General features: G+C 42.4%; 3 protein-coding genes across 6 annotated transcripts in view; all 3 read left to right on the top strand.

The window, feature by feature from the left end:
- The window catches only part of LOC121307584 (protein eva-1 homolog C-like), a 3,274-nt gene extending 613 nt beyond the window's left edge, over nucleotides 1-2,661 (top strand). Inside the window, exons 2-6 of the mRNA XM_041239781.1 lie at nucleotides 6-158; nucleotides 505-648; nucleotides 1,041-1,112; nucleotides 1,441-1,530; nucleotides 1,654-2,661. Of these exons, the coding sequence (XP_041095715.1) occupies nucleotides 6-158; nucleotides 505-648; nucleotides 1,041-1,112; nucleotides 1,441-1,530; nucleotides 1,654-2,039 (845 nt within the window). The 3' untranslated portion in view covers nucleotides 2,040-2,661. The remainder of the gene's footprint in view (nucleotides 1-5; nucleotides 159-504; nucleotides 649-1,040; nucleotides 1,113-1,440; nucleotides 1,531-1,653) is intronic.
- Nucleotides 2,662-3,390: 729 nt separating this feature from the next.
- Nucleotides 3,391-22,806, top strand: ocrl (OCRL inositol polyphosphate-5-phosphatase). Of its 4 annotated transcripts, XM_041239816.1 has the most exons (24): nucleotides 3,391-3,912; nucleotides 5,299-5,378; nucleotides 7,193-7,284; nucleotides 7,581-7,619; nucleotides 8,033-8,146; nucleotides 8,693-8,836; nucleotides 9,261-9,555; nucleotides 9,753-9,896; nucleotides 10,314-10,415; nucleotides 10,759-10,873; nucleotides 12,873-12,989; nucleotides 13,263-13,444; nucleotides 14,036-14,147; nucleotides 14,501-14,610; nucleotides 14,841-14,976; nucleotides 17,226-17,336; nucleotides 17,489-17,654; nucleotides 17,915-18,150; nucleotides 18,849-18,872; nucleotides 19,175-19,294; nucleotides 19,421-19,505; nucleotides 20,166-20,293; nucleotides 20,653-20,764; nucleotides 21,099-22,806. In XM_041239816.1, exons 1-24 carry the CDS (start codon nucleotides 3,853-3,855, stop codon nucleotides 21,221-21,223), a joined length of 2,949 nt encoding a protein of 982 aa, XP_041095750.1. In that variant the 5' UTR covers nucleotides 3,391-3,852; the 3' UTR covers nucleotides 21,224-22,806. The 4 variants fall into 4 exon arrangements, with proteins under 4 accessions (XP_041095750.1, XP_041095751.1, XP_041095753.1 ...); XM_041239817.1 differs by lacking the exon at nucleotides 18,849-18,872; XM_041239819.1 differs by lacking the exons at nucleotides 3,391-3,912; nucleotides 5,299-5,378; nucleotides 7,193-7,284; nucleotides 7,581-7,619 and having other exon boundaries at nucleotides 8,042-8,124.
- Nucleotides 22,807-23,606: 800 nt separating this feature from the next.
- Nucleotides 23,607-25,000, top strand: part of LOC121307582 (transmembrane protein 255A-like) — a 4,408-nt gene continuing 3,014 nt past the window's right edge. The window contains exons 1-2 of the mRNA XM_041239780.1: nucleotides 23,607-24,331; nucleotides 24,733-24,935. Of these exons, the coding sequence (XP_041095714.1) occupies nucleotides 24,222-24,331; nucleotides 24,733-24,935 (313 nt within the window). The 5' untranslated portion in view covers nucleotides 23,607-24,221. The remainder of the gene's footprint in view (nucleotides 24,332-24,732; nucleotides 24,936-25,000) is intronic.

Here is a 25,000-nt window from a genome sequence, read left to right as displayed (position 1 = left end):
CTCAGAGAATCACAGCAGTAAAGTCGTGTGTGAAAATGAGAAGCTGCGGCTGGTCTGTAAGAATCAGACAGTGCTGGCCATCTACTCAGCTACGTTCGGCCATTTACACCATGGGAACCCTGAGTGTCCACAAGGGAACAGCACAGGACCTGACATTGGTGAGTACTGCAGAGAGAGTGCTTGTGGGACTCTGGTACAGTAAGCTGCTCCACAGGACCCTTATTTCAGTCCAAACCACTGGAGCTTGAATGATACACACTCGCTAACCACTTTATTCATACCACCATCCCATTTTGGATTGGGCATTTGCAAATCAAGTTGGATTCTTTCATTTAAGTCCTGTGCCTACCTAAATGTCTATCCCACCATGCTGCTATTGTCCAGGATTGGTTCAAGGCATGGAGCCCTGTCAGTATCGCTGGTATTTCTGTACAGTTCCGCTCTCACTGAATTTAGTGACAGGAGCTCCCTCTAGTGGATTGATGTTGTTTCTGTGTGCTGCAGAGTGTCTGTCCCCCTTGGCCCTGAAGAAGGTCTCTCGGAGGTGTCACAGCAAACCCAACTGCTCGGTCTCTGCTGACATGCACACTTTCGGGGACCCCTGCTTCCCAGGGGTGATCAAGCACCTGAGGGTGTCGTACACGTGTGGTGAGTGAGACACAGCACAATGCCCAGTTTCCCTTTTAGCTTTTGTGGTTGTTAGAGTAAATGTGTCATGCCAGGAAACTGAGTGAATATTGGGCTTGATTGTCAAAGCTCTTTACTCAAAATCATCATTTGCAGAAAAGAAAAATTCAACCAAAAATAAGCAACTCAAAATTGGAGAGCTTGCAAGTATACATCAATTTGATTGGAGTACATAGCTGTGAGAATCTAGCACATTCCCCATGCGTGCCATTATTTATATACTGTAGCATCGTATCATGATTCTTTGCAACAGTTTTCCAAACTGTTACGTGGTATATCACAGCCCTCAAATACTGTATGCTTTTTAATGATTCTTTTCTGTTGGGTTCTTGTTAATGGGACTTCTCTTTCAGTCCCTACAAACCTTTTGGAAGAACTGGGACGCGGATCGCCAGACCCCTTTTCACTGTCAGACTACACACACGGTAAAACCTTTTAGCATTCACACATTGAAATCGAAACTTCTCCTCATTCACTTCACCTTAATTCACGCATTGTGTTTTGAGACTAACACAGCTCTCATGAAACGATAAACACAAAATTAACTCATATTGTAAATTTAGAGCATTTTAATGTGATCCAGCTGTTTAAGACCCGATCTAGATCCATTTTTGTAAGAACTAAATAAGACAATCACAGTGGGTTTTTAATAAGAATCCCAAGTAGCCCAAGGTGGAAGTTTATATTGAATACAGTGCTTTAAATATCCCTGGTTCTCAAGAGGCCCTAAGCCTAGTCGCTCTTCACCAACAGGAGGGTGGTACACTGGCCCAGGAGTGTCCAGGCTTCAGGACAAACTGGTGATTTTTACCAGCTCTTTGGAAATCTTTGCCCAGATCTGGGGTACGTGTCTGTTTGCTGTGTAAAGGCTGGAGGGGGCTCCTTCCGGACTTGGGGAGAGGGCTATAATTCTGATTTGACCCAGGTGGAATGCGGGCTCACATTACGTTGCCTCTCTCTCTTCAGGGTGGCCCGAGAGAGTCGCTCTGTACTTCGTCTCTGGAATCTGCGCCGGCCTGGTCTTCCTGTCCTGCCTGTTTGGGCTGAAGGCCACGCTGGTTCGAGACATCAAGGGTCTGTGCTTGGACCTGGAGGAGGAGTTGAAGGTGGACCTGCCAGCGGAGGACCCCAGTCGGGAGGAGATCGAGGACTACGATGACGACACCTCCTCTGATTCCTCCTTCCGCCGCCTGACTCGCTCCTACCGTGCCTCTGAAAACATCTTCAGCCCGGAAGTGACGGCTGAGCTGGTGGACAGAGCCGAGGTCAAGGAGCCAGGGGTCAATGAAATCTGGCTGCACAAGGACTCAAGCCCCTATGCCATTCACAAGATCAAAGCAGCTACTAAATAATGCTGGGTGAACAATGATCATGTTAAAGATGCAAAAAGCAATTTAAATGTCTTGTTTCACATGCTTCTTAACAACAAATCAAGATGTTTTATATATATATATATATATATATATATATATATATATATATATATTTGTGATTTGCTGTGACTTTGTAGGGACTCAGATCAGCTGAGAGACTGACTAACCTTTCACATGCAAAGCTAAACTGACAAGGACTAGCAAGTGAGCAACTAATTCAAAGCTTGAGATTAACAATAAAACTGTGGAATGTAGAGCTCTGATAAAATAAAATAAAATAAAATAAAAATTCCCCTTTAAAGCGGATTATTTTAATTCTAAGGGGATTTTATTTCCTAGATCAGTGCCACCTAGTGGTTGAATAGTGTGCTATGCTTGGTAACAAGTAATGGAACAAGTTAACTGTGAATTTTGTATCGTAAGACAACTCCAAAACCAAGGCAATCCTAAAACCGAAATAATGAGCAAACTTACCCCTTTACTCGTTTGCTTCTGAATTACCAATGAAATTGACATGTCTGGGTTGATGCTTTAGGAAACTATGCAATAAAGGAGTTCTCGATGTGTCCTGTTTTAAACTGGAATAAAGCTAAGACCCTCATTTTATTTTATAATGTCATTTTCCCACTCAATATGCAATAGTGTCAATGTTGATTGTAGTACAACAGGCCCTTGCCAAGCCAAACCCTGAGTCTGAGCAGACTGCACTGAGACAGAGATAAGCACTGTCGCAGAGCGCCAGCAGAACAACCTGAGAGCTGTTCTTTGAGCTGCAGTGTCTCAAAGGACAATGCCATGCAGCTTTACATTATACATCTCAGTCTTTGGTGCTTTGTTTATACTCTTAAACGTTGGAAGCTGACACATAGTTAATGTGCACGTTTAACGGTATGAATCCAGTCATCTGGTTTAGCACTATCCAAACACACTACAGCTCTGTGCAGAAACCACTGTGCAGATATGTCACTTTCTTTACACCAAACTGTCATTTCTCTAGAACACATTCCCCGAACCAAAACCACAAATAAACCAGGACATTTAATTCTGGGCTTGTAAATAGTCTTCAGTCACTTTTTTTTTCAGAAAAAAAGTCGCAAACAAAATTTAAGCAGTATATATATAGATGCATATACAGTTGAAATATAAACATTACATTTAAAATGTCATAATTAATGACAAAGTCATACTTTATAATAATAAAACACAGGCTACCTCCATACCTGTGGTGTATTAGCAGTCATAAGCGTTTGTATTAAAATTAAGTCGTCTTTAACGTTAGATGGCAGTGTTTGGTTTTTTTTTAAATAAATATTCCACAATTGTGACAGCCAGGTGTTCCCGCTGTTTCCGGTCGGAACTGAGACAAGCTTCAGGCCGTAACAGTGTAGCCGGTGCCAGAGCTGCTGTTATTACCGTGAGTGCGGGGGAAGAATCCCGTCAAGAGCGCTGTAGAGCTGGGCACCGTACAGCTACAATTCGGTTTGGATCGGGAGAGGGCAGCACGAAGCTCCAGAGTACTGTAGATTCGTGTTTCGGATCAGCTGTGGTGTTTTTAAGCCTCGGCCGGGTTGTAGACAACGCGGGAGAGTGAACCGGGTGTATTCAGCGAGCGGCCCGTGTGCTGTTGGTTTGGGGCACTGCCTGTCAGTAGCCGGGAGCGAACCCGACGAGGATTTATTCTTGCCTGGGCTAAGTGGACCGGAGCCTAGGTTAAGCTGGAATACGCCTCCAGCTGGACAAAGTTTGCGTTACAACATCAACAGTCCAGACAGCATCACTGTCGGAATTACTGATGGAGCCGGTTAACAAGTCTGCAATGAGACTCGGGCTGGGGGAGGATCAGTGCATTATAATATCCTTTGATGATTGTAACATGTCGCTAGTTTGTTACAATATGAGGCAACACCATTTACTCTAGAAACCCCAACGTCAAACGTTATAAACATATCAGGGGCCGTTTTGTTTTCGTTTGGTCAGTCCGTCCGATTGGTTTGTCGTGTAAACACGAATTCCTCTGAGAGCGGTTTGTTCCACTGAAATAAGTAATACTACGGGCGAGATTTCTTTATGGTGTGAGAGATTTGTCAGGTATTACCTAGACAGCTTTACCATGGCAACCACGCTTACATGTAAATAACACCCATCTTCCACGCCTCGTTTATTTGAAGTGTGATTTAAAAATAAATTAAAAAAAAAAAAAATCTGTGGTAAAAGGGGCGAAGGTAAACGGGTGTCACGTTCCCTGTCAAATCGATACTTCTGCCTCTACTCCGCCTTCCGTATTTATAATCTACTGTAGTAAAACCACACACACGTAGTATAGTGCTTTCAGATACGGAATATGTATGCAAGTTTGAGTAGTATCATATATATATATATATATATATATATATATATATATATATATATATATATATATATATATATATATATATATATATATATATATATATAATGTGGCTTTGTTTCTAAGCAAATTATCCCTGACAGATGGAGTGGTAAAAGTCTAGTCGTGTTGGTTGATAGCTAGAATATTTATTTTGTATGTGCAGTGGGTATTTGTATGTGCAATTTTTCCAGTCATTTGCTGTCTTAAAGGTAATCTACAAGGTATTGGCACTTGGCTCATATTTGGATCCGATTCTACCTTTGATGAAGGAAAGCAAAGTCCACCTCAGTAGTCTGTGTATAGTTTTGGATAAACAGATGTGGCACGACACTCCTTGTACATTTTACATCACACAATATGTCAGCGGCAACCCTTTTCTATTTTTAATGCATGCATTTCAACTGCAGCGCAGGTATTTACTGTACAGTCTGCAACATTCTCATTCAAATGATAATGTACTGACAAAAAGTACCGACATGGAAATCTGGTTAGAATCCCTGTCTGTACATTAAGTACAAGGGCTACAGCATTCATTGCTGTCTGTCTATTATAGTGTAGGTATGTAGTGAAATCTCCATCTCATTTGTATGTACTGTAAAAGCTAATTCTGTCAGATTTCATTCTCGGTAGTTCTAGTTTGGCTATTACTTGTTAAGTGGGTTCAGAGAGGATCAGGTACAACCCTTTTGAAGCACAGTGTGTAAAAGCATTGCCTAAACAGAGTTAAAACTGTTGAGAGAGAGAGAGAGAGAGAGAGAGAGAGAGAGAGAGAGAGGGAGAGAGAGGGAGAAGCCCTGTGAAACTCTTCTCCTAATCCCTAGACCACTTGTTCCTCAACACTTTATTTAAGCTGTGAGGGGCCTGGCGGTGAAGGACGGACTGAAGGAGCCCCGGCTGCTGTCTCTGATTCAACGCTCAGGAGAGTACATGTGAGTTTGTCTTCTTTTGTTTATTAAAGTTGTGTTCACCAAGACTTGAAGAATCTGGCAGTGGCAGTATCTTCTACACTGAATTGTATCAACCATCTGCTTTAAGGTGTAATTCAATGGTAACCACAGATAGGGTGTTGATGTAATCCAGCATGATTCCTCAGTGTTGTAAAATGCTCTAAAAAAAATCCAGCTGTGCTTTATTCCAGTTTCTTCTAAGTTTGATCTTGTATGGTGCACATCAACCTTAGTAAAGTCTCATTTATCAGCAGGTGATTTGTCCAGGGTTATGAACTGTGTTTTTTGTCCCTTTTAGATTACAGTGAAGCCAGTGATTTAAAGCCAGTATGAAAGCTTGCATAGTTTCAGGAAATGTCAGGCGCGCTAATGATAAACTAACCAGAACATTTCAGCTTTGCCAAGCAGGATGCAGGAAGGAGCGTTCTTTGTACTGTAGATAACATGGCTGTGCATTTTCCTTGTGTAGCTGTATTGATCAGCAGCATCAATTTTTTTCTGGAAGTAACCACAGACTTTAATTAATTACATTTTTAGTCTAGAACAACTTCCAATAGCATGTGTCCAGAGCTTGATACTGTCGCAAGCAGAGCTAATCTGGCAGAAAACAAAAACAGCTGCAATAGAATCTAGATCACGAAAGACAGAAGTTAGATGCTAAGTGGGTTTTTTTTCAGTTTCAATTCACTAGCACAGAGAGTCGGGAAATGAGCTGTTATGATTACTTGTGGTAGTATCACATTTTGGTTCTTGATAACAAGTTTGAGCTTGCAGGACATTACAGGGCAGAAAAGGGAGCAGTCTTCCTGCTTGGGGCAGCAGCATTATGTAACACCAGTAAAGCCACTTTGTCTTGCATTAGATGAGGGAGCTGCTGGACTGTTTATAGGACTGAGCTCCACATGAAAGACGGAAGTACCATATATGTATTGTAAGTTTCCTGAGTAATTTCAGGCAATAAAACAGAAGTGCTGTCTTGGGGTGGTTTTTAATTAACATTTGATGAAGTTCGTGTAACTTTTCATTGTGCTGTGCTTACGCAGGACTGTTCTCGACAAGTGATAATCCGCTGAACGGTAAATTATGATTTTATACGGGACAGACTGCAGGCACTATCCGTGTACTGCATGATAGTTTTGCAAGCTGATCTGCCAGTACTGTAGCGTAGCTGGGTTTCAGGGTCGCTATGCACACATTCCACTCAGCTTCCAGAGCTTAGACTTGCATGCTTACAACCCCTTAGTATGAAAACTGTACATATACTCTGGTTGTGCTGTGTGAGAGCGTGAGACTGTTTGGGTGAGTAAGACTGTTATGGTGAGTAAAGCCCTATACTGTGGATTGCAGAACTATAAGACTTGCAGTCTTCTTTCTTTCTCAGTAGGTGCTCACTTGTCAGGTAATTTGAACACCTCCTATTTTTTGTTGTTTTTTCTTAAGGCACCACAAACAATCGTTGAGACCGGTTTTTGCAGACAGGACTGACCTAGCTGTAGCCCCTATTGCTACCTGCTGATGCTTGCTCCTGATCCTGCATCAGCAATGCAATATATCTCTTAATGTAGATCGCAGGATGGCTTCACCTGTCAGATTATAAAACCCTTTGTGAAATCCTGATTTATAGAGGTGTCATGCTAATAACCATTATCTGAAAATAAAACGCATTGTACTGCAGTGCACGGAAACATGATTTAATTCCTCTGTTATGTAAGTTATTCATTATGACATCAGTAAACATTATTGATGATCACTGTAACTCTCTCTCTCTCTCTCTGTCTCTGTCTCTGTGTCTCTAGGTTGGACATCTTGTCGAATCCTGATGCAGTTGTGAAAAGTCCAGTGCCACAAATTACCATACCAGTTAACAGCAGGTTTCACATCATACAAGGTAACTCACTGAAATGAGTTGAACTCTGGGCATAAACTGATTAATGCCTAGGTTTAAACAAAAGTGCTAATGCAGTACAGCAAGTAAGAGCCTAGTTAAACTTGAGAAATCTGAGTGCTTTTTATTGTGATTTTGAAATCTCCATCCTATGAAAATCTTTCCACTTCGAGCCTACTACTTCTTTTGGCAATATCCTATGTACTACATTTTACAAACATTGTGGTGCTAATCAATAACCCAGGAAGTCCTATAATTCAGTACACTTCAATACGGTTCTTTGCTGTTGTCATTTTCAGATGCAGAAGAGGCTCTTCTCATAGACATCCCAGTTAATTGTGAGTATCAATTGTCAACTCTGAGCAGTTTCGATAAACAAGGTTTATATAGGGAGGTTTCTCATTTCTATTCATTTTGGTACAACTGTCGTTCTTGTTCTGCAATATCAACCACTAACAACACAGCATTGCACCATAATGAGGTCTGGCGCAACAGTCGAAGCATCCTCTTGCAGAACAAGCCTTATTTCCTACTCTGTCAGTGACTCTTGGCCATTAGGCTTGACGCTAGACAGGCTTGTCTTGATTTTCAGGTGCATTGTTGTCAAACAGGGCTGCAAAGAACCACACAGCAGTTAGTAAACAAACATTTAGAGATGTTGAACATCATGAGCCTCTTTTTGTACTGGAGTCATTGTCTTTGCTCAAGAAGAGTCTAACCATCCTCTTCCAACCAACTTTTCTGTTTCAAGCCTGGTGCAGGATCCGGGTTCGAGGGGACCGCACTGGAGAGCTGCTATTTGAGTTCCCAGATGATGACCGGTGCCTGTCCTTCCTGACGGAGGTGAGACGAGCTAAGCAGCAAGGTAATGGGTGAGCTTAATTGAAAAAGCAGCTTCATTCACGAGACCTGCCAAACATTTCACATTACTTATTTGAGAACTTGTCCTTCCTGTTTTTGAAGCAGGTGTTGAGTCTTAAAATGACCGAGTTCTGTCTCAACATGCAACTGTATTGTATAATATATTCCATTTATAATAATGATTCATTTAACAAACAAAATAGACAATTTTTTGTTCTCATTGTTTTGTAAAGGCTGAACCTGCTGGTTTGCTATTTCAATCAAACTGTTCTATAGTTCATGAAATCGGTCCCTGTGCTCAATTCATTTTAAGCAGACGGAAGGAAAGCATTCTACACTTGCACATTTCAGTGTAACGTCTGCAGTTGGGAAATTCTGATATGTTATTACACAGTTCAAAAAAAAATATTTGTTATGTTTGATATTCATTAAAATGCTCAGTCCAGAACATGAATATCAAACTTTGTTTCAATGCTACTGTGTATGTACTAATAACCTCATAATATTAAGTCATATTGCCACCTACATGTCATCAATTCTTTCATTGTAGTTGTATCTAAAAACCAGCCACCTGGAAAGATGGACCCATTTGGATCAGCCTTTGCACCAAGGCCCAGTTACACAAGCAGACCAGTCAATGCAGCATCCAATACTACCAGTGCTAGCAACCCTGCCAATGCATCTCCAGCAGCAGGTAATGAACTACTGTAAATTTAGCATCAAAATCCACTGAAGGTGGCAAAGTGTTGTGTCATATGTTTAACACCAAAAAATACACTGTGTGCAGTGGACCTGTCTGTATTTGTTTTTGTTTAATTTACCAATATTTTAAGAAAACAAACAAATAGACTGTTGCTTTAGGTACAAAAGTGGGATCTTCAGTTGTACTAAAATATAACTCTAAAATGTAGCTGAGTTGAGTCTTTTTACTCCATTCCTTCATGGCCTTTTCTAGAGTTTGTTTCCCTTGTGCAGACACAAGCACACCAGGCAACAAGTGAAATCAGTGAAAGCCATTTGTACTGCAGTGTGGAATGCCATGGCTGTGTGCAATGCCATGGCTGTCTGGAATGCGAGTGCCAGGGTGATAGGAGTGACCTGGTCCATTCCTTTTATAGACCTTGGTTTTGAAGATAATTTCAGTGATGTTCTGAAAGTGGAGGAGAGGAAGAACCAGCACAACCGGGTCAGTGCTTCCCGTGGGCCCCCACCTGTCCCGGCACATAAAGAAAAGCCTCTCCCAGTCCCGCCTCGGAGAGGGTTGCACACCCCTGCCCCAGCACCTGCACCTGCCCCTGCCCCTGCCCCTGCTCCTGCCCCAGCTCCTGCTCCTGCACCGGCACCAATCCAAAAAGAGAGACACCTGCCTTCACCAGCAAAAGAAGGACATTTTACTGCCTCTCAAAATAAAGAGTGAGTACCTTTCTTTGTTGTGTGCATTCTTTTCTTATGTATGTATATACAATTAGGCAGCATTTCAACCTAACAGCTTTTAGAAGAGTGATTTACCAGTATTGTTGTAACATGTATAGTAAGGATGTGAGCACTTATAATGGAGAGGTTGCTTTAAAACATGCATGTATTCTGACTCATCAGTGTCTTTCCTGCAGCTCCAAGTGGAATGATAACCCTAATGTGACCAACACCATGAGGAAGCTGTTTGTGCCGACCAGCCAGTCGGGACAGAGAGAGGGTTTAATCAAGCACTGCCTGATCAAGAAGGAGAAGGAATATGTGGATATCCACAACTTCAGGTGAGAAGCACTGAGGAACGCTGTCTTCATAGAAAGCGCTATCCACTAGACAGGTCAGCTCATAAGTCACTGATTCACAATAGGACAAGGAGGCTGATAGCCCTTACCTTGCTTCACAGTAACTGCAGGTTCTTATACTGAAGAACTACACACCAAGTCCATGGACGAACAACGATTCTGTTTGAAGGTTTCTGCTATTAATAATCATTTTGGTTTCATGAGTTGCTTGGAGCTGGACTAAATTACCTTTTAAAAACAAGATGGCTTTGCCTGATCTACTGAAAATGAAATTGATATAAAAATGTAACCTTAGCTGAATGGGCAGGCAAGGGAGAGAGAGATGAATTGCTTAGAATTTGGGAATCTTTTGCAAAGGATTGTTCAGATGTGCAATAAAATATGCTTTTCACCGGCCAGGTTTTTTACGGGAACGTGGAACGTGAACGGGCAGTCCCCTGACAGTGGGCTGGAAGTTTGGCTGAGCTGTGACTCCGAACCCCCTGATGTGTACTGTATTGGGTAGGTACTGTACCACGCTGTGGAACCCGGTGCGTGTGGGCATGGGGATATAGTATCTTATGATAGATTTAGTACACTATTAGCACCTGAAAAATGCGTATCAGGAAGGAATACCTGAATGCATATTAATGGGAACATAAGTGAGGAAATAGCTATTGTATATAGAAGGTTGTAGTTATCTTTGGAGAACTAAAAAGACAGAGATAGACAGACAAGTGATTTGATGTGTTTATTTGTGTGCTGGTCTGATTTAACATGTAGCTTTAGAACGTTAGTATGTCTGCCCCAGTGTGTGGCACAACAGAAATATTTCATCACTCTCCTGTTTCTGCCACGCCTGTAGTTTTCAGGAACTGGACCTGAGCACAGAGGCCTTTTTCTATTTCGACTCAGCGAAGGAGCAGGTGTGGGTGGAGGCTGTGGAGAAGGGGCTGCACCCCAAAGCCAAGTACAAAAAAGTGAGTCTCTGAAAACTACAGCTGAAAATCATACACTAAATTCAGCAGCACCAGGACAAGTTCATACTTCAGTACTGGGAGTCTGATCCTTCAACTAGCATCTGGGATACAAAAAAAAGCTTCTAGTAATAGCCTGTGCCTCAGTACACACCTAATTTTGACTAGAGATACTTACAGTAATAGAAGCCTAGGTCTGTTTCTAGTGTGTAGTTCAAACCATTAAGTATGTGCATTGTATTAGTGGTAGGAGTGATTCCTCACTTTTAAATGCTGCTTTTTAAACAGTATTAGGTCCAGAGCTAATTGGTCATTCTGGATCCTGAGCGCTACCTTTTTAAACAGTAGAACATTTTATTCAAGAAAAAAATTAATTGTTCAATGCCTGTTTAAAACAAGCATGGGGTTGGTTTACAAATGTAAGGAACGATCGGACATTCTTACCAGTGGCTGTTGTTTTAAAGAACAGGTTATTCTACAAAACATACAGTTTAAATGCTGTATCGTACATCCCATGTGGTTACAGTATATCATAAAAAAAAAACAAAGAAGGAAACAGGATCCATAGAGCAGAGGATTGTTTTGCAATGGAAGGAAAGATCAAAGCTTGGAGCTGTACCCCAGGCTTCTATTACAAAATTAATATCAGTAAACTGGGTTAATTTGAATTCCCTTGATCAGAATTTGCCTACTGCATAAGGTAATGGTACAAAAGAGGTACTTCAAAAAAGGAATGCTCCTGACAAAATAAGCATAGCCCTCGGGTTTCACCAGGGTTTAGTCTCTGCATTGAGGCCGTCATGTATCCAATAGTAGTCAAGCACCCAACAGATCTGCTCCCTCTTACTGCTAATCATCTCTTTCTGGTTAACCCAGCCAGAAGAAAAATACATTTATCTTCAGGATTAACACACAGGAAGACATTAGCTGAAAGTTTTTTATTTTAGGTTTTTTTTTTTTTTTTTTAGTAGAACAGGGGGATCTAAAGATACATTGAGGATCGAAATAGTTAAACTGCAGTTTATAACATCAAAAATGCATGAAGCATCAATGTAGTACTTGCAGTTCCTTCTAAACTTGTTAACTGCGTATTCCCTTCTTCACTGGATTTCACCTCCTTCTATTATGCACAGAGCACTTCAAAGTTTCAAGTTAACTGCCTTTGTGTATAAAATGATGAACGCCCTTCCAGCTTTGACCCACAGTTAAGTGGAAAGGATTGTTAACTTCTGGACCACGTTCTCTTCATAACCAGTTTTAATTGTATTGGATATAACTGATGGATAATGTCAACTCAATCAAGTCCTTTACACTTGCATGCTTTCCTAGAAAGCAGAGAAACAAATTTGAATGCAGCTATTGTTTTGTGCTGCTTTCGTCTTCTCTAGTCCCTGGGGCGCTTCTAAAATAGCTCATGTATATGACTTGGCAATGCTTGAATTAGCTTTGATGTTTTACTGGATACTGCCACCATTGTTAGATTCTCACAAAAGGTGATTTAACTGTATCGGCTACAAATGAAGTAAAGCAGAGTTCTGAAACATGAAAAGTGATAACGAATGCCAGGTACAGAACTATGAATCGGACTGAAAGCATTTCATGTTCCCAATCCATCCATAAAATACTCTATTGTGAATTCTGAGCAGCTACCACACTATAATACACTGCCTCAAGGCTTGAAACTCGCACCAGCCCTCAGAACCTCTCTTGTTATTGTATGTTGTTCAAGCCTGATTAAACAATAAGGCCCCTGGTTAATGTGCTCATCACACTTCTCATCACAGCACGAGTACCTCATCCTTGAGTCTGCAGGTTTTCTAATAGTTCTTCAAGGAATGTATTTAACATCAAAGTCTTCTATACTTCATTGAAGGTAGTTCTGTAACCCAGGAGTGGGTCCTGGGCTGGTGGGAGTTCCAAGCTCTGCTGCCTGCATGTCAAGTACTGTACGCAAACATTTCAGCTAATGCCTTCATAATGATTCATCTCCCTCGCTCTCAAGATCAGCCTCATTCGACTGGTGGGAATGATGTTGCTTATCTACACCAAGAAGGAGCACCGGAAGTATATCTGTGATGTTGAAAAAGAATCCATTGGCACTGGGATTATGGGGAAAATGGTGAGTAGCCAGAGATATTAAGCAAGTAAATGCTTTTGTGTGCTTCAGTCTTGAAAAGATATGGATCAATATAATGTAACCCTTAAACAGTATGTTGAAGCCACAGTAGAATAAAAGGGGTCCCCAATTGGCTGACCTGGTAAAGGCATGACTCTGGCATGCAGTATGAGCCTAGAGTCAGAAGAGCGCAGGTGACTGGTCTTCAATGGGGAGTTCAAAGGGAGCGTGCCATTGTTGTTTCTCCTAAATCTAATATGTTCTGAATTTGTTCAGGGTAATAAAGGCGGGGTAGGTGTGAGGTTTGTGTTCCACAACACCAGTTTCTGCATCGTAAACTCTCACCTGGCTGCGCATGTGGAAGACTTTGAGAGGCGCAATCAGGACTACAAGGATATCTGCGCTAGGATGAGCTTCCATGTGCCAGGGCAGCCGCCAGTCAGCATTGTTAAACACGAGTGAGTCATTGGGGGGGGGGGGGGGAGGAGAGGGGGGGGGGGGGGGGGAGTCAGTTAACCCCAATTGCAAAATTCATTTCAAGTTGGGTAACATTTAGATTGTTTTCATGGTTTCATTCAAATAGACCACCACTGTGGGTGTGCCTGCAAAAGAAGAGCTAGAGAACTCATGCCCGACATGGTGAGACACTGTCTGAAGCTTCAAACAAAATCCCTTGGATCTGATTTATATTATCATTTGGGGATGAACTAGACTAAAATATCTGACTTGAACTAGTATCATTTTAAAGCTTGTTTCAAGGGATTTCCACCCAATAACTGTCATGTAAGCCAGTGATGTAATGAGTTGTGCAATTCCCCTTAAGCATATTACTCTTGAAGACAAAAGTTAGAGTAGAGCATGGGGAGGGTTCCTATTGACGCTATTGATCGCGACCTGTCCAGTAAATATTTCAAAGTATTGTATAAATATATATATATATATATATAATATATATATATATATATATATATATATATATATATATATATATATATATATATATATATATTTGCGAATCAGCCTGATAAATGTGTTTCTCCTTTTTACAGTGTGGTGATCTGGCTGGGAGACCTCAACTATCGCCTCTTTCTTGCTGATGCAGCGGACGTCAAAAACCTGATCAGCCAAAATGAAATAAAGAAGCTACAGGAATTGGACCAGGTGAGAGAGGGGGAGGAGGCAGAGGAGCTGTTGCACTCTTTATACTGTAGTCTAACAATTCTCAAAACCTGAAAATCGTCAAAATTCTCAAAACCTGAAAGTCGTCAAAATTCTTGAAATCTGCTGTAGTGGTGCCTGCATGTGGTACAGTATGTTTTCAAAAACAGTCTATACTATAGAATTGTTTCTAAAATGAATAGAGCATATTTAATGCATACAACATGAACAGTATTGTTCAAAACCTAGTTTAATGCGGTCAGTTATTACAGACTGTAGGTCTGTTCTGTGTGGTTTTAAACAACTGGGAACAAAACCCATGTACTGACCGTTTTTAATTTTAATTTTAATTTTAGTTGAATATCCAGAGGCGGATAAAGAAAGCGTTTACAGATTTCAATGAAGGAGAGATCAATTTCATACCAACGTACAAATATGACCCCAAAACCGATAGATGGGACTCCAGGTACTGTGTGATCGTTTTTCTTGTTTTGTTTGAAAACTGTTGTCATTAATAACCAGGTGTTGAAGCCTGTTGTTTATCATTGGGGCAGGTTGGCTGCAGCCTAACCAGTGGGAAAGAAGGAGCATGCAGCTGTTCATGTCCTGCATCTCCAAGCAGGTGTCTCGAATAAGCCAGTCTGAATGATTAATCAGTTCTGCATGCTCTGGCTTTGTGTTTTTTTTGTGCGTCAGTGGGAAGTGCCGTGTCCCTGCCTGGTGTGATCGGATCCTGTGGAGAGGGAGCAGTGTGAAGCAGCTCTCCTACAGGAGCCACATGAAGCTACAAACCAGCGACCACAAGCCTGTCAGCTCCCTCTTCAGTGTGGGGGTAAGGTCTTCATTACAGGAGTTCATATAATGCCTACAGTAAGGGTGTTGGTGGCCCTGGACTTTTTATTCATAATTCAGTGACCCCCCCCCCCCCCCCCCCCCCCCCCCCCACCCTTCCCTATTTAAGGGATACTATGAGCAAGCGTAATTATAAGGACACTGTCCCAGAATGAGCCCACCAGGGTGAGCACACCCATGGGGTCACACGTGTGGGTAGCCGCTGTTCAAGCATACAGAGAGACAGATGAGGTGTTGATGTTGAAAACGCTGGCACAGGCTCGCAGGTTTTATTAACAAACAAACAGAAAACGAAAGTAAAATAAAGGCGGTCATGTAACGTTACCAGTGATGGTAACGCACAGAGGACTAATACAGCAAACTGTACAAAAAGTGCAAAATAAAACACACTACCCCAAACTATAACTCAAAAGGTACTGTGAAAACGTCAGGCCTTGCAGCAGCCCCGAGGTGAACAAACAGGACCTCTTTATATCCAATGCCGTGCTGGAACACACCTACCTGCTGATTATCCACAGCTGGCAATCACACACAGCAGGCAGGCTATCCCAGGAGCATCAGGTACTTCCTTAAATTAATTACAACAATTTACACACTTATTTACAATATTTACACACAAAACCCACTCTTCATGTGCAGGGCTCCTGCCCTGCTACAATTCCATTCAGGACAGCTGACCCACACCCATATTTCTGATCAGATCAGTGCATTGGTTGGTTCCTCATTGCATCAGGGCCTGGTGATTGCCTTCCTATCCCACAGGGGCTCAATAGTAAAAACAGAACCCACTCTAGTACTTGCAGATAGGAGCATTGACACTAGTTTACTGTATAGATGCTTGTGTGGATCCCTGAATGCTGTCTAACTCACTGCATGTTTTATTTTTTAAATGCACGAGTGGTTTTACCAATCATGGTTCAGTCTATTATTGACACGTTGTTGGTTAGTTTAGACATTCATCACTGGTCTGTGGGCAGTCCCTGGGCATTTAGCAGACGGTTGAAATGAAAAAACAAAACAATTGAAAGTATATTTGAATTATTTACACAGTGGCAGATCTTAAATCCCTGCTGTCTTTCCTTTCATATTTTTTTATTGCATTTAGTTCTGTCAAGACGAAGGTCCCAGGGTAAACCCTAGCGGGATTTATAGAGCATTAACCCTTTGCGGTCCTATGTTGGACCAGGTCCAACATTAGTTTTCCCTTTCCTGTCCGATGTTGGACCCTGTCCGACATCATCAAAAAGACGTCAAGCACAGGTCTCTAGTCGTTTTTTCTCAGGAGCTTTTTGAAATGTTATAGTAATAAAATAATGACTTGGATCATGTTATTGAGGAGTTTGGTGTTAAAACGAGTGATCAGGAGATGATTTATCAGTATGCACGACTATGAAGAGGTATGTGACAAGGGGTGGGCGGGGCTGGAGATGCAGTACGGAGTGTCCTGTTGATATGCAGTTACTTTTAGACCTGTTTTACTTTGAATAAAATTACTTTTAAAAAGCGCATGTAAAATAAACGACGCATGTGAAAATAAATTGGACCTGACGCGTCTGACAGACCGCTAAGGGTTAAAGGGCAGAGCAAATATATAAATAACAATGAAAAAACTGTCTACAAGTTATAAACAAAAAGCATTGCAAATTGCAAACTAGCTATTTATTCTCAGAAACCACTGAGTAGTCAGATCTCCAAAGGGCGAACTAATCGGCACATTTATTCATCTATAAATACTCCAAAGTGGATGCATAAGACTTTGAATAGTCTCATGCAAACCAGTCGACTCCCAGCATTAAAACTGATGGATGAATGAGTTTATTTATTAATCTAAAAATACAGGCAGGTCAGCGTCAGCTATTAAACCACAGCCTGGTCTGCTTCCTCTTCCGTTTCAGGTCTCTTAAGGGTCAGACCAGGGGAGGTTGCTCAAGACCTTATTTCACTGTAATTTTGCAAAGCCCTTAAAACAAGCTTTAAAAAGCTACTAACATTATTGCAAAATGTGCATGTTCTCACCATGGAGAGTTACACAGGTTTTCTTTTGAATGCACTACCCTTGAACCCCTTTCTCAAGTACAATCAGTAGGAATAGCACTACTGAATCATCTGTGAGCCGTGCTTGGAAACATAAACTCAGCAGATACTTGAGCAGTCACAATACTGAAGCCTGTTTTTGTCTTTCTGGTTCTGTGCGGTCACACTGTGTCACGCTGCTGTCTTCGCCCTCAGGTCAAGGTCGTCGATGATCGACGCTACAAGAATGTGTTTGAAGAAATCGTGCGGATGATGGACAGGATGGAAAACGAATTCCTCCCCTCCTTATCCCTCACCCGGAGAGAGGTAAGTATGTCAGATAAGAAGCAGATTCAGCCCTACACAGAAAACGTGTAGAATGCTAAAAACAAACAATTCAGTAATAAATGTGTTTTCAATAGATGTATTTTCCCAGTGCTGGTTTTGTTCTCCTTTATCTCCAAGTCTTCTCTCCGCAGTTCATCTTTGAGAATGTGAGGTTCCGGCAGCTCCAGAGGGCGAAGTTCCAGATCATGAACGATGGGCAGGTCCCCTGTCATTTTGCCTTCATCCCCAAGCTGAACGACACTCAGTTCTGCAAGCCCTGGCTACGTGCGGAGCCATGTGATGGCTACCTGGAGCCCAGTCAGTATATTCATTTTGGAATTATTTTTTATATAAAGGGGACCCCCTCCTTACAAAAGAAATTTCATAACCTCTGGTGTATAATGCATTTTAATGTTCAAGTACAGAACAGATAAAAAAATAAAAAGCAAGGATTATGGAAATGAGTATGAGAGCTATGAAGAACGGTTTCTGTAATGCTATGAGAAAGCTTTGAATGCTTCCGTCTCTGTGCGCTGTGTGATGTGTAAGTGGGCTGTGCTTGTTTGTCTGCTCCTCAGATGAGACGGTGGAGATCTCCCTGGAGGTGTATGTCAGCAGGGACTCTGTTACCATGCTCAACTCCAACGAGGACTCCATTGAAGACATCCTGGTGCTGCACCTTCACCGGGGCAAGGACTACTTCCTCACCATCGGGGGCAACTACCTGCCCAGCTGCTACGGCACCTCCCTGGAGACCCTGTGCCATATGAAGAAGCCCATCCGAGAGATCCCCATCACCAAGCTCATTGACCTGGTGAGGGGCTGGGGTGGGCAGTGGGGTACTGTGTGTACTGTGCTGGTGCTTGGGGGAGTGGAGTTTGCTGGTTTATTTATTTCTAATTTATCTTTCTATGCTTGCAAGCCTTGAGTGAGGAACGTGAGCTATGTCAGAAGCTTTGCATTGCTCCTTATGGCGAGGAAGTGAAGCTATTTTTAGAGGGTCGCTGCTTGTTTATAAAGGAGCCCTGTGAACACTTTGGAAAGGGGAAGTGAATGGTTTTATAGTATGGTGTCGCTTTCGAATTGCATTCTCAACTTGCATACTGGTGAGTGAGGATTGGAAGCTGAAGTACTTTAGGTGGAAAAGTGAAGTCATTTCTGCATTGTAAACCCTAAATGCATGGCTGGTTAATGCTGTGCTTGCATTAGGCTGGTAGGGAAGTAAGGAATACTCCTAAGTGCTGGAGAGTAATGATGATTTCAGTGGCTTTTACTTTCCATCAGCCTGTGCTTTTCTGCATTGATAACTCTCAATGCTTTTCTTGATCTGTGCTGTTGATTGGAGCGGCTCATTGTTCGTAAAGGTTCCGAAGCATGTCAATCTTCAACGTTTTCATTGGTCTGTGGTTAGGAGATTTTTTGCTTTCTCTCAAATCAATTTATGTCTTGTGTCTTTTTATTTCTCTCTGTCTCTGTCAATCACACATCTGTTTTGGGCTGCAACATGTCCAGGGAGAAGAAAGCCTCACTGAGACGGTAAAAACCTTAAAACTGAAACAATGAATGGTAGTTCTAGAACGCACTTGCACATGTGGGTTTATATGTTGGCAGATCTTCATTTTTGGTTTCTGCCTGCTGCTAAGAAGAGTTGTTAAGGGACAGTGCCTGGGTTTAATATTTGAAATCACTCCCTAGCATAGTTATCATCTGGGTCACTTATTATGGTAGCTGGACATGCAGTGTGTATAGTAAGCTTGAAAGCAGTATGATTCACAATTATTCTGAAGTACTGTCTCTATATCCCAGTGCGTCTAAACCAGAGTTTGTTTTCAATCCAGGAGAGGTCTCGTTTAGATCGCCTCCCAGTGGACAACGTTGGAACTGAAGACAAACCCTTGAAAATACCCAAGGAGGTCTGGCTGCTGGTGGACCATCTGTTTACAAAAGCCTGTCGACAGGTGGGACAGTAATGCACACAAACACTGAAGGATCCTTTAGAAAAAAATGCCTGTGTAAAACGAGTCATTCAAAAATAAGAACACAGACTGACAGGTTAACAAGTGTTTCTGTGTTCTGGTGTGCAGGAGGACCTGTTCCAGACTCCAGGGATGCAGGAGGAGCTGCAGGCTATAATAGACTGCCTGGATACCAGCATTCCTAACACCATCCGTATCCTTTACTGTCCCAGTCGCAGACAGCTAAACATCCCGCATCCTTGGGTTACAGACAGCAGTGTGGTTACATAGTTCCAGAGACAGCTGAGGGAATTGGTGACACGGTTCTTCAAAATGATAAAAGGCGTCCGTGCCAGATTGCAAAGATTAAATGGCTGCGTGAAACATGTAATCAGGGTGGCTCAATAGCAAAGGGTTTTGATCCCTGCTCTGGTAACATAACAAGGCGTTTGATTACCTAGATACAAAGTTAGCATTGAGTCTTACCCCATTATGCTGGTTGTAAAAGACCCAGACATTTCACTACTAAAAAGCCAGCAATGGACTTTGCCTTGCAATGCAAAGTTGGTAGCTAGTGGTCTAATCAGCCACTCTAAACAGCAGCAGATCTATAGTCGCCAGCGTTTGCATCATGGAAGTAGGGTCCTGTTGTGAAACATAGTTTATGAAAAGCGTCTAAGAAAGTGGATGTTAGTTACAATTATGTCTTGTCTTTTAAATGCATGTAAGGCAGGGGCGATATAAACTGAATAAATACTATATAAATTCAATAGACTGCATGGTGTATAAGCAGAAAGACAGTAAGGCTGGCTCCTCTTCCCTGGCTTCACGCCTCTCCCCTGCATCGTGTTTGTTCCTGAACTGAACGCTCCAGCCGGGAGTAACCATTCAGTAGCCGAGGCCCTGCTCATTTTCCTGGAGGCCTTGCCTGAGCCGGTGGTGTGTTATGAACTGTACCAGCGCTGCCTGGACTGCTCCCACGACAGCCGGCTCTGCAGACAGGTACAACCCTTGCAATCCTCGAGGAAACAGTGCAGATATCAGCACTGTTCATTCAATCTTTGTGACTGGCCAACACACATATCTGCTTGGGGCAGAGACAACAGTGATCAGTTGTACAAACAGTCATGGTAAGAGACATTTGAACATCAGCCAGAATAAATTGCTAGTTCAGTTCCCACTGCATTCCAGCTTTATCTACAGCACTAGTATAAGCAGAGTGTAGTTGCTTACACAAGATCTGCAGTATCACATGGGTTTATGTGTAAAATGTGTTGCACAGGGTAATGAGAAGATTGCATGTTCAATAGAAGGGTGTTGCTTCCACACAATTAAAATTGTGATTCTTTGCTTTCCCCTAGTTGATCTCCCAGCTGCCCCGGGCTCACCGCAATGTTTTCCAGTACATCATGGCATTCCTGCGAGAGCTCCTGAAGTATTCCGAAGACAACAATCTCAACGCCAGTATGATAGGTGAGAGAGAGAGAGAGGGAGAGGCTGAACACATTCCACACAGTGGCACTTCGATCAGTGTAACGCGTTGCCATAAATGGTCATCTAACAGCTGCTTTTTTTGGGTGATGGACTAGATTTAAAGATACCTGCTTAGTCCTGAAAACATTTAGTTTGGCCCAGTTCCTTACATAATTATCTGACAGGCATTTTAGGTCAGATATTTTGAATGCAAGTATAGATTGTTGTGGTGTATTGTGCTCAGTACAAGCGTCTCTTTGAATCTGTTGAGTCCTGTAAAGATACTGAGACTGTATAATAATTACTATTGTACTGCCCACCCCTTGTGTTTCAGCCACGCTGTTTGCCAGCCTCCTGATCCGGCCCCCACCCAACCTGATAGGAAGACAGACTCACCACGACCGTCAGAAAGCCATAGACTTCATGCTGGGGTTCCTCCTGGGCGGGGATGAGGAGTAGAGCAGCCCTCCAGTTGGAGGAGTGGCAATGGGAGGATGTACCTAAAGGGTTAATGATTGCGGGCAGTGATAAAAGACTGTCATGGGTACTGGTCCTGATCTATGCAGCCTGTTAATACAGAGATGTGTGTTGCTGTGGATAGAGGAATTGTTTAGAGGGGGAGGGATCAATGCAGTAAACCAGCAAGCAGGACTGAGAATAAGACTCCCATTGCATGGCAGAGTGATCCAATCCAACTATGAGCTTATCTAACCACCAAGTACAGGTAATAATCTTATGTCTAATGAAGCAGATTGTGAAATCAGGAATGGCTCAAACTGCTCAGCAATAGATGTCCTATTGCTACAACTGTTTAAGGTCTAGTATACTTGATGGCATCTACTCCTGAAACACACAGACACCCTTCCTCCCACCACCCCCACACAGCTATCGGTACCATGCATGCAGGGACAGACCAGAAACAAGACTTGTATCTCCTGCTCTTTGAAAGTGTACAGTCAGGGCACGTCCAATGCTGTTAATGTTGAAAGCCATTAACTCCCAACATAGGATTCTTTATGGTGTTAAAACTCCTGTTCCCAGGTACTTCTCAATAATGCTGCATTCATCCTACCTTGCAAAAAATTGAGGGTCATTAGAGTCTGTGCCAAAATACCTGATGCTAATCTGGTACCTCAATGTGAAAATGTGCCCTTAGTTTCCCACATGCTAAGGTAATGCCTTCCACACTACTTACCAGGATAGGGACGAGCCCTTCATTGTTGGTTGCAGAGGAGAACCACTGTAGCGGTATTTATAGGAATGAAGTAAACTGAAGCTTGTTTTGCTACTGTATTGAATGGGACCTGCATTCAACCTGAGAGTGGATTGAAACCACAAGCACACCCACTGGCAAGCCCAAAACGCACTTATATGTCCATGCATTTTGGGATGTAATTTGATGTATTATAATGTTAGTACAGTATTACTATTAATTTTAAATCTAAAGTAAGAAGTGCACAGGATGGAAGACATCAGGCACAGTTCTCTTTGGCTGCAACTGCATTATTTTACCATCTGTATTCAGACAGAGAATTGAACCCAGATCTATTGGCTACCATTCAACTTCATTATTAACATAGTTATACACACTAAAGTTTGACGACAGATTGAAATCTGGTACCAACATTATCACTGCAATCCAAAAAAAAAAAAAAAAAAACTAGAAGAATTGACCAGGTACTGTACATCAAGGGATCAGGACTCTGGTTTCTGCTCTTGATTAGATCACCTTTTCGCTTCTCCTAGAAGCTTGTTTATGCAAGCACAGCAGTAGCCTGCAATTTACAGACTGCCAGTGATGAGTTGCGGTGTACAGCGGGAGAGAATAGCACTCTGCTTGCTGGAAACTGACTCTGCAGTAACTGTATCTGCATTCATATCTTAACTCTGGTGTACATAGTGTAGTGTTTCTTTGCGTGATGTAAAAATGTCTCGTACTGTAAGTTTTAGTGCATTTTAAAAAATGTTTATGTATATATCTGAATTCTGTGTCCTATAAACGGTACTCCCTAAATACAAAAAAAAAAGTTTGTTGTCCTTTTTCACGTTGCCTCCTCACAAAGGAACTCAAAAGAGCTTGAAACCACTACAACTTGAACTACTGGGAGACTTACTGTACACCACAGGCTCTGTTTGTCAGTGGCCTGCTTAGTTAATTGATGTTGGGAGTAACAGAAGAGGTAATGATAAATTGAAGTACAGACTTGAATGTGAGAGTGTAGGACTGGCAGAAAAGCTTCCAGAGACCTTCTGATCTACCAGTTTCTTTGAGGCTTGATGTGCAGTGGAACTTTACAAGGCTGTGATACTACCTTTTAGCGGATATGTGCACAATAGACAGATGGCTACATAAAATGTAAAGATTTGGCTGTAGTCATATGCAACAATCATGGTTTATATGAATACAGTATGCCAGCGGGCTGAGCTGAGACATGGTTTATATGAATACAGTATGCTGGCCTGAGACATGGTTTATATGAATACAGTATGCCAGCAGGCTGAGCTGAGACATGGTTTATATGAATACAGTATGCCAGCAGGCTGAGCTGAGACATGGTTTATGTGAATACAGTATGCCAGCAGGCTGAGCTGAGACATGGTTTATATGAATACAGTATGCCAGCAGGCTGAGCTGAGACATGGTTTATATGAATACAGTATGCCAGCGGGCTGAGCTGAGACATGGTTTATATGAATACAGTATGCCAGCGGGCTGGGCTTAGACATGGTTTATATGAATACAGTATGCTGGGCTGAGACATGGTTTATATGAATACAGTATGCCAGCGGGCTGGGCTTAGACATGGTTTATATGAATACAGTGCCAGCAGGCTGAGCTGGAGTGGGATCAGTTTTAAAACCATCCCATTAATCATCGTGACTCTCAAAGTGGTTTCCTGCTGAAGAAGCTTGTCTTGGGAAATACATGACCAGCATCCTTTTGATTATTATGTCAGCAACCTTTTTACCAAAGGCCGGCTTCCCATGGAATGTTACCCTCAACTCCTGAACGCCTACAGTATATGTGCTTTGTGTGCTTTGTTTCCACCAAACTCGGTAACACTACCCCTCCCTTATAGCTCCCACGTGTGAAATATCTCCTGGCAACATTGTACAGTATTTCCAAGTTCAGCATCTAATATTTAAGTGAATGTGTTTGTTTCCATCACCCTAGCACAGGTTCAGCACATGTAAAACTAGGGGTTTAGACTCAAAGATTTAGACTTGAACATGGAATTGGGTTTCCTTATTGGGAAGCAGTGTTGTGCTGTGCTTGTGTCTGTTCCCTGCTAAATCCCCGAGTGGTGATGGAACACCTTTAGTTAGGTTATTCGGGACCTCATGAGAGATCCCGCTCTCGGGTGTGAAATTCCCCTTATATGCGACCCCCACTCCCTGTTTATAACCCTCGCCTGTGTGCCGTGCCTGCTGATTCGCACACCACCCCCTTGGAAGTATGAGTGTTCTCAGAGTCTCGTCCTACCGTCGCTTGTTTGAGGAGGAGGAGTGGGGTTCTAGCCCAGCGGCGAGCCTCCAGTGTGGGGGGCAGTACCGAGCAGCAGCCAGGTGAGTGACCGATCAATGCCTGCAAGATGCCAGCTAAACTGGCGCTGCTGTTTCACCATAGTACCTGTGTCTTTCCGTTTAGTAGAAAAAAAGATGACTGTTTTCCAAATTTTTTAAACATGCCGTTGGTGTAATGGTTTAATTTCTTTAATAGAACTTAATAACATGTCATTTAAAATGTGTAAGAAGACTGACACTAGCTCAAACATTTACTTCGGTTCTCACAGTTCTACCTTACAATTGAGCGTTGTTGTAAACATCTGGATATTTGCATTAATAGAAGCTTCAGTTTGGCCACCTTTCGCCAGTCATGCAGAATGAGAACTGTTTTAAAGAACGTTGGAGTTGCGGTTACCTGTGTCGATTGCTTTAGTGCAGTTCTCTCTGTGTCTGGTCTCCAGAGCTGGTCGTGGTGTGGAGCTGGACTTCGCTGCTGCCCGGACTCTGAACAGAGAGGGTCTGTCGAGCTGTGTGAGGGACCGCAGTCTGATAGCAGCTCTCAACAACAGGCTGGTCAACCTCATTGAAACGGTGAGTCCCCAGCCTTCAGCAACTCCAGTGCAATCTGACAAACAGCAGAGACATGCTGTTTTCAGTCAAAGATGTTAATAAAATGAATTGATTGTAGGTTTACAGGCAAGCATTCTGTCAGGCAGAGCAGTTTTGTCT

The sequence above is a fragment of the Polyodon spathula genome, chromosome 57 (genome assembly GCF_017654505.1).
Source record: "Polyodon spathula isolate WHYD16114869_AA chromosome 57, ASM1765450v1, whole genome shotgun sequence".
Taxonomy (NCBI): domain Eukaryota; kingdom Metazoa; phylum Chordata; class Actinopteri; order Acipenseriformes; family Polyodontidae; genus Polyodon; species Polyodon spathula.
The sequence above is the reverse complement of the archived record's forward strand: the minus strand, read 5'-3'. Positions and strand labels throughout refer to the sequence as shown.